The following is a 12,313-nucleotide window of genomic DNA, read 5'->3' as shown; positions in this document are numbered from 1 at the left end:
ATTTCTTTCTCCTGCTCATTTTACAGATGAGGAAATTGAGGCAAATGGGTTCAAGTGACTTGCCCAGGGTCACACAGCTGGTAAGTATATGAAGCCAGATTTGAACTTGGGAAGATAAATCTTCCCGAATCCAGGTCCAGTATTCTACTTGTTATGCCACCTAGCTGCCCACTGAACATCAATATTGAAAGTACTTGGAGATGTGTAATATTCTCCATCTCAGATCTAAGCCTTTTCTAACTGAGTTTGGGTTCCATTGACAACTAGAGAACTTCATCCAGAGGACAAAGCCAACTGAGCATCCCCTGGTCTGTGAGCAGAAAAGCCCCCAGCCAGACCTCAGCCTCTGACAGTCAATCCTCTCGTTCCCATAGAGCTATCCAAGGTACTAAAAGTTTCACTCTGCCCTTTTTTTTTGGCTCAAAGCTTCTGACTCTAGGTGCCCTGAATTAAAAGTCATTCCTCCTGATTTTTGATGACCTCTGCTTGTCCTGGACCATGTCTAATTTGACTCCACCTATGATCCACGCTGCTCTTCTACCATGACCAGCCACCCAGTGCCTTGGTTTTACTTTTAACATGATGAGGATAAAACCAGTGAAATCTAATTTTTTTCCCCACCTCTCCACCCCCTTCATTCCACTCCCTTGAACCAACTGTATCTCCTCTCCTCTCCATTACCCTGGTAGATGATGCATAACATGTCCTTAGCCTTTCCTGAAAAGTTACAGATCACTGAAAATGTTGCTAGATGCAGGAGCCTAGTTATCCTTCACCACTGATTAGACATCTCTAGGGCCCTCTGGAAACTGATTTTCTAGTTCCTTTTATTCATAACATCAGTGCTTTCTTATCTTGGAAAACCTTCCTAACTCTAGCCTTGTGGGTGGAATTGACTATCAGAATCTAGTGAAAGTGGGTGTATGCTGCAGCAGAAAGCGGCCAGGACTGAGCATTAGGAGGCTATGGTTCTAGTCCTGGATCCCTAGTGAAATGCTTGTATGACCTTGGGCAAGCTTACTTGATCTCTCCTGGTCTCTATACGAGGTTAGATAAAATGAATTGGAGAGATCTCTTCTCGCCTGAATATTCTATGACAGTAAGTGGCCTTATCCTTCAGATGGTTCAGTGGGTATAGTACTGGACCTGCCATCCAGAAGACCTGAGGTCAAATCAGACCTCTGTTACTGACTCTGTGACCCCGGACAAGTCACTTAACTTGTGTCTGCTTCAGTTTCCCCAATCATAAAATGAGATCATCATCATAATAGGGCCTCCCTTAGAGGTCTGTTGTGAGGTGCATAGGAGATAATATTTGTAAACCACTTGGTACAGTGGGTGCTTCCATAATAGGTGCTTAATGAATGTTTGCTGCCTTCTCCTTCCCTCTCCTTCCTGCCCCTTCGCAACTGATCTGACATATCCATCAGTAACTGGCCTTTGGAGACATGATATTTCGAGCCAGACCTTGTACCTCTAGCCATTTATCAAGGTTTAAAAATAAATAAAGGATGTTATTCCAGGAAAGAAGTTAAAATAAGCTACATCTGAGATGATAACTATCCTCATTTGTTCCCCTTCATCTGCGTTATTTTACTAGCTGGAAAAATGTGTTTGCACGAAGAAGACAAATGTCCAATATAAACAGCCTTCCATGTCTGGACTGTTCTCTATGGTAACGCAGGATTGTCATTTCATACCTAGCCCTGCTTAAAGAAACAGGCGGCCTTTGGGGAGCACGGAGCACTTTGAGGGTGCAACCAACACACTTACCAGGAGAGGGCAGTCACGGCCAGGCGCTTTGCCTTATCGTATTGGAACTTCCAGAGAGGAAGCAAGGTGCCCTCCTGGTCCCGGTACTCATCGGCTGCATCTTCATAATACTTAAAATCTTAAGAAAAATAAAAAATTAAATCCAGAAGACATCTATTTTTCTGGGAAATCCAACCATAGATAAATCACAGAGTCAAAAGTAATAAAAATGGTCATTTAGGCTGAAGAATAGTTAACAAAATCCCTCGTTTTTGATGTCTTCTTCTGACCCAAATCTATATTTCATATCTATTTCACATCAGTTCTTATAAAATCCTAGGCAGACTCTCTTGTAGCTTTATGAGGGCACTAAGTATGTTTCGAAGTTCGGGAGCCACGGAACCTTTATGTGGGTAAGCCTGCGAGGGTTCTTGTGAATGGCAGGCAAATAGGTCTTTACACTTAAGAGGGGGAGGAGGGGTTTACTCCATAGGCAATGGGGCCCACTGACCACTTCTGAGCAGGATGTGGCATGACAATCTTTATGCATAAATCAGAGTGTGCTAGCAGGTGCTATGTAGGATGGTCTGGGGCAGGGGAGAGAAGAGATACAGGAAGACCTATTAGAGAAAGAAAAGTCAACCTTGGAGAGTACTGGGGTAAAAGGCACAGGTTTCAAAGTGAGAGTCATCCTGGAAGATGTGGGCAAGCCAGGCTTTCCCACCAACTAGCTCAAAGACCTTCATGAAAAAGAAGAGGTTCGGCTAGATTGTCATTTCCCTAATGAATTTGTCCACAAAATATATTTGACATCAAGTCATAGTGATGAAATCTATAAATGTTAGTCTGACAAATAGGGTCTGGGGCATATGGAATAGCCCTTAGACAAAGGGGGCTTAGGAATATTTCAGAGAAATTCAGAGGAAATGATGTCTATTTTCAACCCTCAAAAGTTGCCAACCAAGTGTTAAATACATAATGTATAGGCATACTTTCAAACTTAATATTTTAGGGAGAAGAAATCACTAGCATTAGCATTTTCCCATGCAACTCCTATTTAATTGCTTGGAAAACCCTGCCAGGATGCAAGAGAACACAATCTGGGCAATGGAAGGCTAGATTATTTCAAAAGATACTTCCAATTCTAAAATTCTATCATTGTATGATTAATATTTTAACAGAAAATTATGATTTTTCCTTTGAATGGGATTTTTAAGAGATCTGCTACCATATGTGTTCTTTTATCATACTTCAGGTCATCATTTATTTTAATGTAGGAGTATCCAATTTTATAATGACAATCATGAGTAAAACAGTATTCATTATATATAAATTTACTTTATAGGCAATTTTTTCCTACTATAGTTACCCCATACATTGTGGACTTTTCATATTGATTGGAAATCCACAAATGAAACCTGAAGTCATAGTTTTAAAGAGATTTTTGGAGAAATGAAATGGTGAACTTCTTGGGTACTAATTCTAGGGTATGATCACTATCACCTCATTCCTCCCAGAATTGGCTTCATGGGGATGTTTCTCTTGAACAAGGAACTGTAATGTCCCACCAATTGGCTAATAAGGTAAGTCAAAACATCCAGATTCTTTCTTTTTTTTCCCCCAAATCCTTTCCCCTTCACAAAATCACTGGAGTAAATCCAGTTTGGCCAGGTCCCAAATCAAAGAAATACAAATGAGAAATAGATAGGCTAATGTTTATGTAAGCACCAATTCCTGGGAAAAAAAATGACTCCCTTAAGAAAGATATGGGTATTCTGGAGAGGAGGTCAAAAGCTTGAGAATGGTGATTCTGGGAGTTGGAAAGAGAAGAATGTGAAAGAGCTTAAGGCTTTGAGAGTATTTATGAGGTCAGAAAGAGATAATGATACTAATTAAGACAATTCACATTTTAAACATATAAAAGTATGTGTCATATCTTGCTTAAAGTGCTTTGCATATATCCTCCTATCTGATCTTCATAACAATCCTTTAAAGTAGTTGGCATAAGTATTATTATGTCCATCTTTTAAAGCTCAGGGAAGGTAAATACGTGGCCCAAGGTTACACAATCATAGAGTTGGGTCACTTACAACTCTCAGGTCTTTTGTTGCAAGTTGTGTCCTTTCCACAAATATAATGTTGTGAATAGTATGCAGTGGGATTGCAAAGTAGCTGCTGCAGTTCAGGGATTCACTGGGCAGAACTCAGGAATGTTGGTAAAACAGGACCAGAGGGGCTTTGAGTTTTACCATGAAACTGAAGAGTAGTTTGCTACCTAGGCATGAAGGATATACTAGCCACTATGCCAAGTACTGGAGGGACAAATGCTAGCAAAGAAAATAGTCCCTGCCCTCAAGGAGCTTATATTTTATGGAAGAGCCTTGTTTCCCTTGAGCTGTGAGATCTAAGAAAAGGGTTGTATACTATAATGGCAAAAGGTTTGGATTTGTAGTCAGAAGGCAAGGTCCTAGTCCCATTAGTTTGTTGAGTGACTGGAAAAATCACTTTGCTTTGCTTGACTTTAGCTAAATCATCTATCAAACAAGTCATTAGATTAGATAATATCAAAGGGCCTCTACTATATCCTGAGAAGTAATTTGAGAAGAAGGAAATAAAGATGAAATAGCATGGGAACCCGAGGAAGCAAGGGGCAAGAAGAGCTGGCTAATTTGTGGGTGAAATAGGGAAGGCCCAGAAGAGATCTTAGCAAAGGATTCAACCACAGTAATTTACCAAATATTTATAAAACACCTATGTGCTAGGCATGGCTAGGGGAGCCAGAAAGTTTAGAAAAGATATAGTCCCTGTTTTCCTAGAACTTCACAGTCTAGTATAACTAGAATATAAAATGACTATAATACATGATACATAAGAAGTGAAGTAGAGAAGGTACAAAACAAAATACAACATAATATTCAAGGGGGAAAGCTATTATAATGGGGTAGTGTGTGTGAAAGAAGACTTCATTGAAGAGACATTCGATTTGGGTTCTTAAAGAGGCAGAAATTCAAAAGGTGAAAAGAGGGAGTCAAGACATTTCAAACATCAGGAACTTCACCAGGAAAAATCCTGAGATGGAGAAGCACAGGTGTTTAGGGGAAACAGGTAGAGCAGTTCACTTTACCAGGGCATCAATTACGATTATATCAGCTTGGAAATGTTAGAGAGGCATCAGACTGTGAAGGCAAAAGGGTCTGAATTCTACTCCAGAGGCAATGGGAACCACTGACATTTCTGAGCAGGAGAAGCATGACAAGCACCACACATGAATGAAACATACTACTGGTTGTGGATTGGGACAAGGAAGAGAACAGATGCAGGAAGACCTATTAGGAGACCAAGAAACTGAACAGAGAAATTTGAAGTTGTGCCCCCTGTAAATGATTTTATTTTTATTTGTTCTGCATCAGTTAGTTTCCCTCAAATTGTGGTAATTCTAGTTGGTGATTATGTCAGGGAAGATGACACTGCAGAGCCTTAATCTTGAAGTCGGAGCATCTAAATCACCTATCACTTCCCTGATCCTATCCATCCCTTAAGGGATGGCAGCAGAGTTATCCTAAACAGCCCCAAAATTGGCTGGGAATCTAGGGAGAATGGCTTCATATTACTTCATGGTGGATGGAGAGGAGCAGTGACATAGACCAGGGACTAGGAAGCCAGGTGTTTTGGAGATACGGCTCTGATGTGATAAGGTAGCTCGTTTTGCTTTCTTCAATTGGTGCTTAGTCATTTTACAATTCAATGTTTTGTTTATCTTATAGATAACTTTTTGTACTTAGTGGTTTGCCTATTTTCTCCTTTATTGGACTGTAAGCTCCTGGAGGACAGAAACTGTCCTTTTTTTTTTTTTTTTTTTGCATCTCTACCTCTTATCACAGTGCTTGGAACATTTTGTTCAGGTTTTTGTTTTGTTTTGTTTTGTTTTTTTTTACTCTTTGTGATCCCATTTTGGGTTTTGCCAGCAAAAATACTAGAATTTGGCTTGCCATTCCTTCTCTAGCTCATTTTGTGGTTGAGGAAACTGAGGCAAATGGGGTTAAGTTACTTGCCCAGAGTCACACATAGTAAGTGTCTGAGGCTGTATTTGACCTCAAGTCTTCCTGACTCCAAAGACAGTGAGAATTTATATGCTGGGATCTTGGAGCACTGTCTTGCCTGGGTTATTCTTTCCTAAGAGCTGACCAGCAGCAATAGGAAACTGTCTCAGGCTAGTTATAAGCAAGTCTGGTAACATGATAGGAGTCCTAAATGTGAATAAGGAGAGGGTTTGACTCCACTGGGAACAGCCTAAATCACATTGGATATTAAAGAGACCTTGGACATAAGCAAAACCCATGTTGTATAAAATGTAGAGTTGGGGATAAGGGAAAGGATACACCAATGTGGCTCCTGAGAAGAAGAAATTTTGCCACATATACAAAACTGTCCAATTATAGAACTGTAAATGTGGAAGAAGATGGAGTATATTACTTTATTGAAGAGTCAAGAGGCAAAATATCTCAATAGAGAAGTTGAAAAAAAGTCAGAAGAAAGACACATGAGACAACTAGTTTTTCAATGATTGCAGGACCTTGTGGGTAGATGAATAGTAAACAAAGTTGGATTCCAAAACCAACTCAAGAATACAAGGAAAGCCAGTAGAGCTATGGAATAGAAAAGATGGAAAGATGGAAGGGAAAAATTAGTGATGGTTGCAGACACATGAGGATGTTTCTACCTGGTTCATCCCTCATAGAATCCTTCCATTTGTGAGCTGCCCTGGGCTATGTTTCATCACATGCCTCATTTGCTTTATCTGTTAAGTGGGGATAATAATACCGGCCCCACCTACTTTATAGAGTGTTATAAAGATAATAGGGAGAAAACAGATGTATAAGCACTTCTGTTATAGTTCCCAGACACTTAGCTTGTAAGCCTTGCCTTATGAGATCTCAGATAGAGGTTAAAAACAGTTGCATTGCCTCATAAGGAGTCATGGGAATTTAAGCCAGCTGCATGGTACTAGGAAAGAAATGAGAAAACAGGAAAGAACTGGGATCCAGCCCGATTTTTCTGTCTCCTTACAAGATGGCCAAGACAGATTCTGGTATACTCTAAGGCTGAAATGGCTGTCCCACCCTTGTGGAGTTAAATGCCTCATTTTGTTTTCTTTCTCGTGTAACTTTGGTATCAGTGACAAGACAGGCAGAGAAGAACCTTAGTATCTCTCTTTCAATCAGCATCAGGTTTCATTCGAGGTCTCTGACTTCTTTCTGGCTACAATCAACCTATGTAGAGAAGGGCCACCCACATCCAGAAGGCAAGATGAAATGGACTAGAGAGAAGACCATTCCTGACTGTACTACAATCCAAATTTAGCCTTATGTTGTTAGTGATGTTCTGGACTCTGCCCACAATCCCTTCTAGTTCTTCTCTGTCTTAATCAGCCTGTGACTTTGTCTCCTTCCTGATTTGGACCTCTAAAATATGTAAAATTTCTAATCCATCTAGATCAGTATTATCCTATTGCTGCTATTGACACAAATTAAGCATGGCTAATATTAAGGGTGTTTCTAAGATTCTCCTTATTTTTTTTTTTTTTGGTCATAGTTAATTCACCATCACTTCCCATAAATTCATAGTTTTTCCAAGTCAAAAGACAAAATATTATTATTGTGGGTTATCGTTGCACTCATCATAATTATCATGATCATATTTTGAGTGAAAACTGTCAGGTCACTGGATAAACTTGTTGAACACCAGTGAGGCCAGGGGTTGATTTTTGAACTTAAATAACCGACAAGATAAAGAAGAACCATCTGGCATGACATGAATAATTAATCTCTTTTGGCCACCACATTCTAATCTTAGAAGGCAGAAGGTAAGAGTGGGCTACTGGGCATATATAGACCATACTTGATAGTTTGTAGTGTACAAGTGGAAGGGTAGCTTTTAATCAAAAGTGAAGATACAACAATAGCATAGAATTTGTAAGGAGTTGGTTGCTTTAAATAAATCAGACACAAAGATACAGGAAACACCAAACATGATACTATAAATATAGTCTGTCCTATCGGTGGGGGTCATCATCTCTGTTGTTTTATATTCTATAGGGAATAAATAGATCTATGGCTCCATTTATATGGAGACTCTTTGGTGAGGAAGCTTCCTCTAAAACTATATATATATATATATATATAAAACACTAAACCATACATAAGGAATCTTGTGGGCTACATATTGACTTAATTTTCAAATGTAATATTTTCTATATTTTATTGTATTTTTATTTATTTTGTTAAATATTTCTCAATTGCATTAAAAAAACCCTTAAGTATCTGAGGTCACATTTTAACCCAGGACCTCCCAACTCCAGGCCCGGCTCTCTAGCCACTGAGCTCCTTTGCTGTCTGCTCCCAAATTACAGCTTAATCTGCAGGCCTGCAGTTGGGAGTGCTGAAGACTGTGAAAGGAGTCTAATGCACTGAGAGTTTGATTTGTCCACGGTCGTACAACCAGTATGTGTCAGAGGCAGGATTCTATTCCAAATCTTCCTTACACCAAAGCTGGCTCTCCATCCATTATGCTATGATGCCTCTCTGCATTCCATGAATGCAGTCCAAGATGAAATTCACATATTCATAGTCATATCACTATGCTGATTTCTATTAAACTTGTAGCCATCTAAAAATCACCAGATCTTTTTTCATCTGACAGCTATCAGGTCCTCTTCATTTTATCCTTATTTACCTGAGTTTTGTTTTTTTAACCTAAACACAAGATTTTCCAATTATATGCTCTATTTCATTTGGTTGATCACCCCAACTTTGTTAGATCACTTAGAATTCTGAGTCAGTGATTCATCATATTAGCTCTCAGTAAGTATATTGGCTTTTATCACTTGAAAATTTGATTATGTCTTTTACCATCATATAAGTTACTGATTAAAAAAATATTGATTCAGAGAGGGCCAAGAATGAAATCCATGGCTGACATGCATTAGTCAATATTCTTTTGATATGGTTTTGCCACTAGACATAAATCTACCTAAGTACCCTATCACCTTGGCCCCATATTCCTCAGAATTATGGAATTTCAGAGCCAAAGAGGGCCTAAGAGGGCCACAAAGTATCAAGACAAACTCTCAAATACCTTGCTGAAACCAAGATACATAATATATATGGCATGCCCCTAGTTTCCAGTCTAGTACAAAAGAAAATACAATTACTTTGTTATGACTTGTTCTTAGTGAAAATATGCTTTTGCCTAGAGACTAATTTTTTTCCCACAGTGCTTGCAAAACTATCTTGTGATTTGTTCTAGAATTTGTTGAGAATTAATCCCAAGCTTATTGGTTTATAGTTTTTGTAATTTACCCTTTCCTCCTTTTCTTAATATTTGTCTATATGATTGCTCAGAGATGATCAATTTTAGTTTTGCGATTATATTTGTAAATTCTTTCATTATTTCTATTTAGATTTAACTCTAAACCTGGAGACCTGAACCCATTCAAAGCAACTACGTGTTCTTTTTCTGCTTCATCTCTTTTGAGCTTCAATATCCTTTTAACCAAATTTGTTTTAATGATTGTAGTCTAAAAATCACTCTCCTTTACAGAGAAAATTGAAGCAAAATCAAACCCGAATAGTTATTTATTTTCTCTGTTGTCATCTTTTAACATATTATTTCTCCAAGCAGGAAGACTATATCTTTTATTCACTGTTCTCCTAACATAACTAGAAATATTTCCTTTATTTTGTCTTCTGCCTATTTTACAAGTCTTTATTCATTCTGTGCCTTTACTGATACCATTGTTATAAATTCATGCTTCTCCTTAGTATGTCTCCTTGCTTAGGTATTCTTGTTTCTAGTAGATATCCTTTTAAAATCTCAGTTCAAAGAAAAGCTCCCTGTGTAGTCGCATTTGTATCTTTCTCCCTTTCTGGAGTTTGGCCTACTTTTCCCACTGAATATTTAGGAAGCTGTTTTCCTAAAGTCAAGCATACATACATATATGACTATGCCCTGTTTTATTATGCTTTGCTATTGTGAAATCTATGGGACAATACCATCACTTTCTAGCAACTAAATCTTTTCTGTTGGTTAGAATTAAGTCAAAACTAGCAGTTCCTCTCATCATTTCTTCTACCTTTTAAGCAATAAAACTAGCAAAAAGACAGGACAAGAACGTAGCCTTTCTGCTTTAAAAGAAGATTTTAGCAAGTGTCCAAATAGTTGAAATCTCCCTATCATTACTATATTTTGCTTTTGTGTCAGATTTGTGATGTGTATTATTATAAGAGCCTCACCTAGAAAAATGTAATCCACTTTCAGAGTGAGAACTGATGAACTGAATGAGATTAGTTTGAAGCATATTTTCTTTTACTTTCTTTTTCTTGATTTTTTTTCTTTTAAAACATGGATAATGTGGAAATATGTTTTGTGTGACTTCCTATGTGTAATGGGTATCATATTTCTTGCCTTCTCAATGTGAGGAGGATGGGTTGGAAGAGGAGACTTCAGAATTGAAAATAAAAATGCTTTTAGAATAAAATCAAATTTAAAAATAATTAAATAAAAGCATAACCCTTTACCTTTCTCTGACTATGTGATCTGTTACATTTCTACAAACATGTGCATTGCAGTGTTTGACAACATTCTCCCTTTAAGAAACAGGCACATTTGGTACATACAAGCTCAGCCCAAAAACATGTGCTATGCCATGGCATATACTGAATGTTCTGAAATGGCCCCTGGATTCATTGGTTGGTTTTGGCTCTTGTCACTGTTCTGTCTCTCTTCCCTCCTCAAAAGTGATGCATTTTTGATACATAATCTGGCTTGATACTCCCTACAAAGTCCCCTTTATTTGGGACTTCTTTGCCAATTACTATTCCTTCTTTATCCATTACTGTTCCTCCCCCTTCCATCTGCTTCCTGCCTTGAGTAGTAGAGATAGCTGTTCTAGTATCCTAACACTATTGCAACTACAGGCATACTTTAGAAATAATGTGTGTTCGGTTCCAGACCACAACAATAAAGTGAATATCACAGTGAAGCAAATCACGCTAATCTTTTGGTTTCCCAATGAATATAAAAGTTATGTTTATGCCACATTGTACTCTATTAAATGTGAAAAAAATCAGACAAAATCATGTTGAAAAAACCTCTGACCTTAATTGAAAAAAAAAAACTTTATTGCTAAAAATTGCTAACCATCATCTGAGCCTTCAGTGAATTATAACCTTTTTTGTTGGTAGAGGATCTTGCCTTGATGTCGATGGCTGCTGACTGATAAGAGTTAGAGGTTGCTGCCGGTTGGGGTGACCATGGCAATTTATTAAAATGAGACAACAATGAAATTTGCAGCATTGACTGACTTTTCCTTTCACTTAAACACTTAAGAGGCCATTGTAGGGTTATTAGTTAGCCAATTTCAATATTGTGTGTCTTAGGGAATAGGGAAGCCACCTCTCAAGGAGATGGGAAATGCTGGTCTCTGGAACAGTCAGAACACGCACACACGAACAACATTTATTAAATTTGTTGTCTTATATGGGTGTAGTTTGTGGTGCTCCAAAACAATTACAATTGTAACATCAAAGATCACTGATCATAGAACACTGTAACAGAAATAATAATAATGAAAAAGTTTGAAATTTGCAAGAATTACCAAAAGGTGACAGAGACATGCTGTGAGCACATGCTATTGGGAAAATGATACCAATATACTTGCTCAATGCAGAATTGTCATAACCTTTTGATTTATTTTTTTAAAGCAATATCTGTGAAGAGCAAAATGTGCTTGTATTACCTCCATATGTGGGTGATCAATTCTCTTTCTCTAATCTTTTATGCTTATGAAAATACTCTCCATCATACTTCTACTCTAAGGTTTGAGAATTTTCATACAACAAATACCCCTTATTAACCTACACTTCCGCTTCTCTATCTTGTAGCATCAGTTAGGTTTCTTTGGAATCAGACATGCTTACTCTCCCATTCATTCCTATGTTATAACCATGAGATGAGAGATGATGAACTGTATTGGAGAGAACACTAGGGTTCAAGGCAAGAGACCAGTCTTATATCATTTGTTATCCTCTATGATAATATTCTTGTATTTGTATCCTTTGTGGTGATAAACAGACATCTAAGATCATAAGCATTGCCTGTAACTCTCTTCCTTGTTATCACCTCTGGATAACTAGGAGCCTTCTTCTCTGTTCTCTTCTATATCACACATGTTAACTTCCATAAGCATCTGGTTTTACTGTTCATCTCCACGTTTTTCTATCTTCCCTTTCATTCCAATTCAAAGCCCTCTTAATTAGGTCCTACTAAATGTGTTCTTTCAAACTTTTATGAGACACACTGCTTCTTGCCAGTAGTTCATTGTCCTAGTATAAGTCATGGTCCATAAAATCAGACCCTGTTCTTTTACATCATCTTTATAGCCATTTTCTTCCCATAGCTTCCTTTCTCTTCCAAAGTCACAACCTTCAAGTGGTAAAAAGAGAGAAAATGTCACTTGTACTCTCCCAATATTTTAGTTTCCAGGACTTAGAAGTTAATAGAT

General features: G+C 37.9%; 1 protein-coding gene across 2 annotated transcripts in view; it reads right to left on the bottom strand.

Annotated features, from left to right (window-relative positions):
- DNAI1 (dynein axonemal intermediate chain 1) overlaps positions 1 to 12,313 on the bottom strand; it is a 314,390-nt gene that overhangs the window by 143,908 nt on the left and 158,169 nt on the right. The window contains exon 11 of one of the 2 annotated variants that reach the window (XM_001378802.5): positions 1,774 to 1,891. The exons of the other annotated variant lie outside the window; for it this stretch is intronic. Coding sequence (XP_001378839.3) covers positions 1,774 to 1,891 — 118 coding nt within the window. The remainder of the gene's footprint in view (positions 1 to 1,773; positions 1,892 to 12,313) is intronic. 2 annotated transcript variants of the gene reach the window in all.

This window comes from Monodelphis domestica, chromosome 7, assembly GCF_027887165.1.
Source record: "Monodelphis domestica isolate mMonDom1 chromosome 7, mMonDom1.pri, whole genome shotgun sequence".
NCBI lineage: Eukaryota > Metazoa > Chordata > Mammalia > Didelphimorphia > Didelphidae > Monodelphis > Monodelphis domestica.
This window is presented reverse-complemented; position numbering and strand designations above follow the sequence as displayed.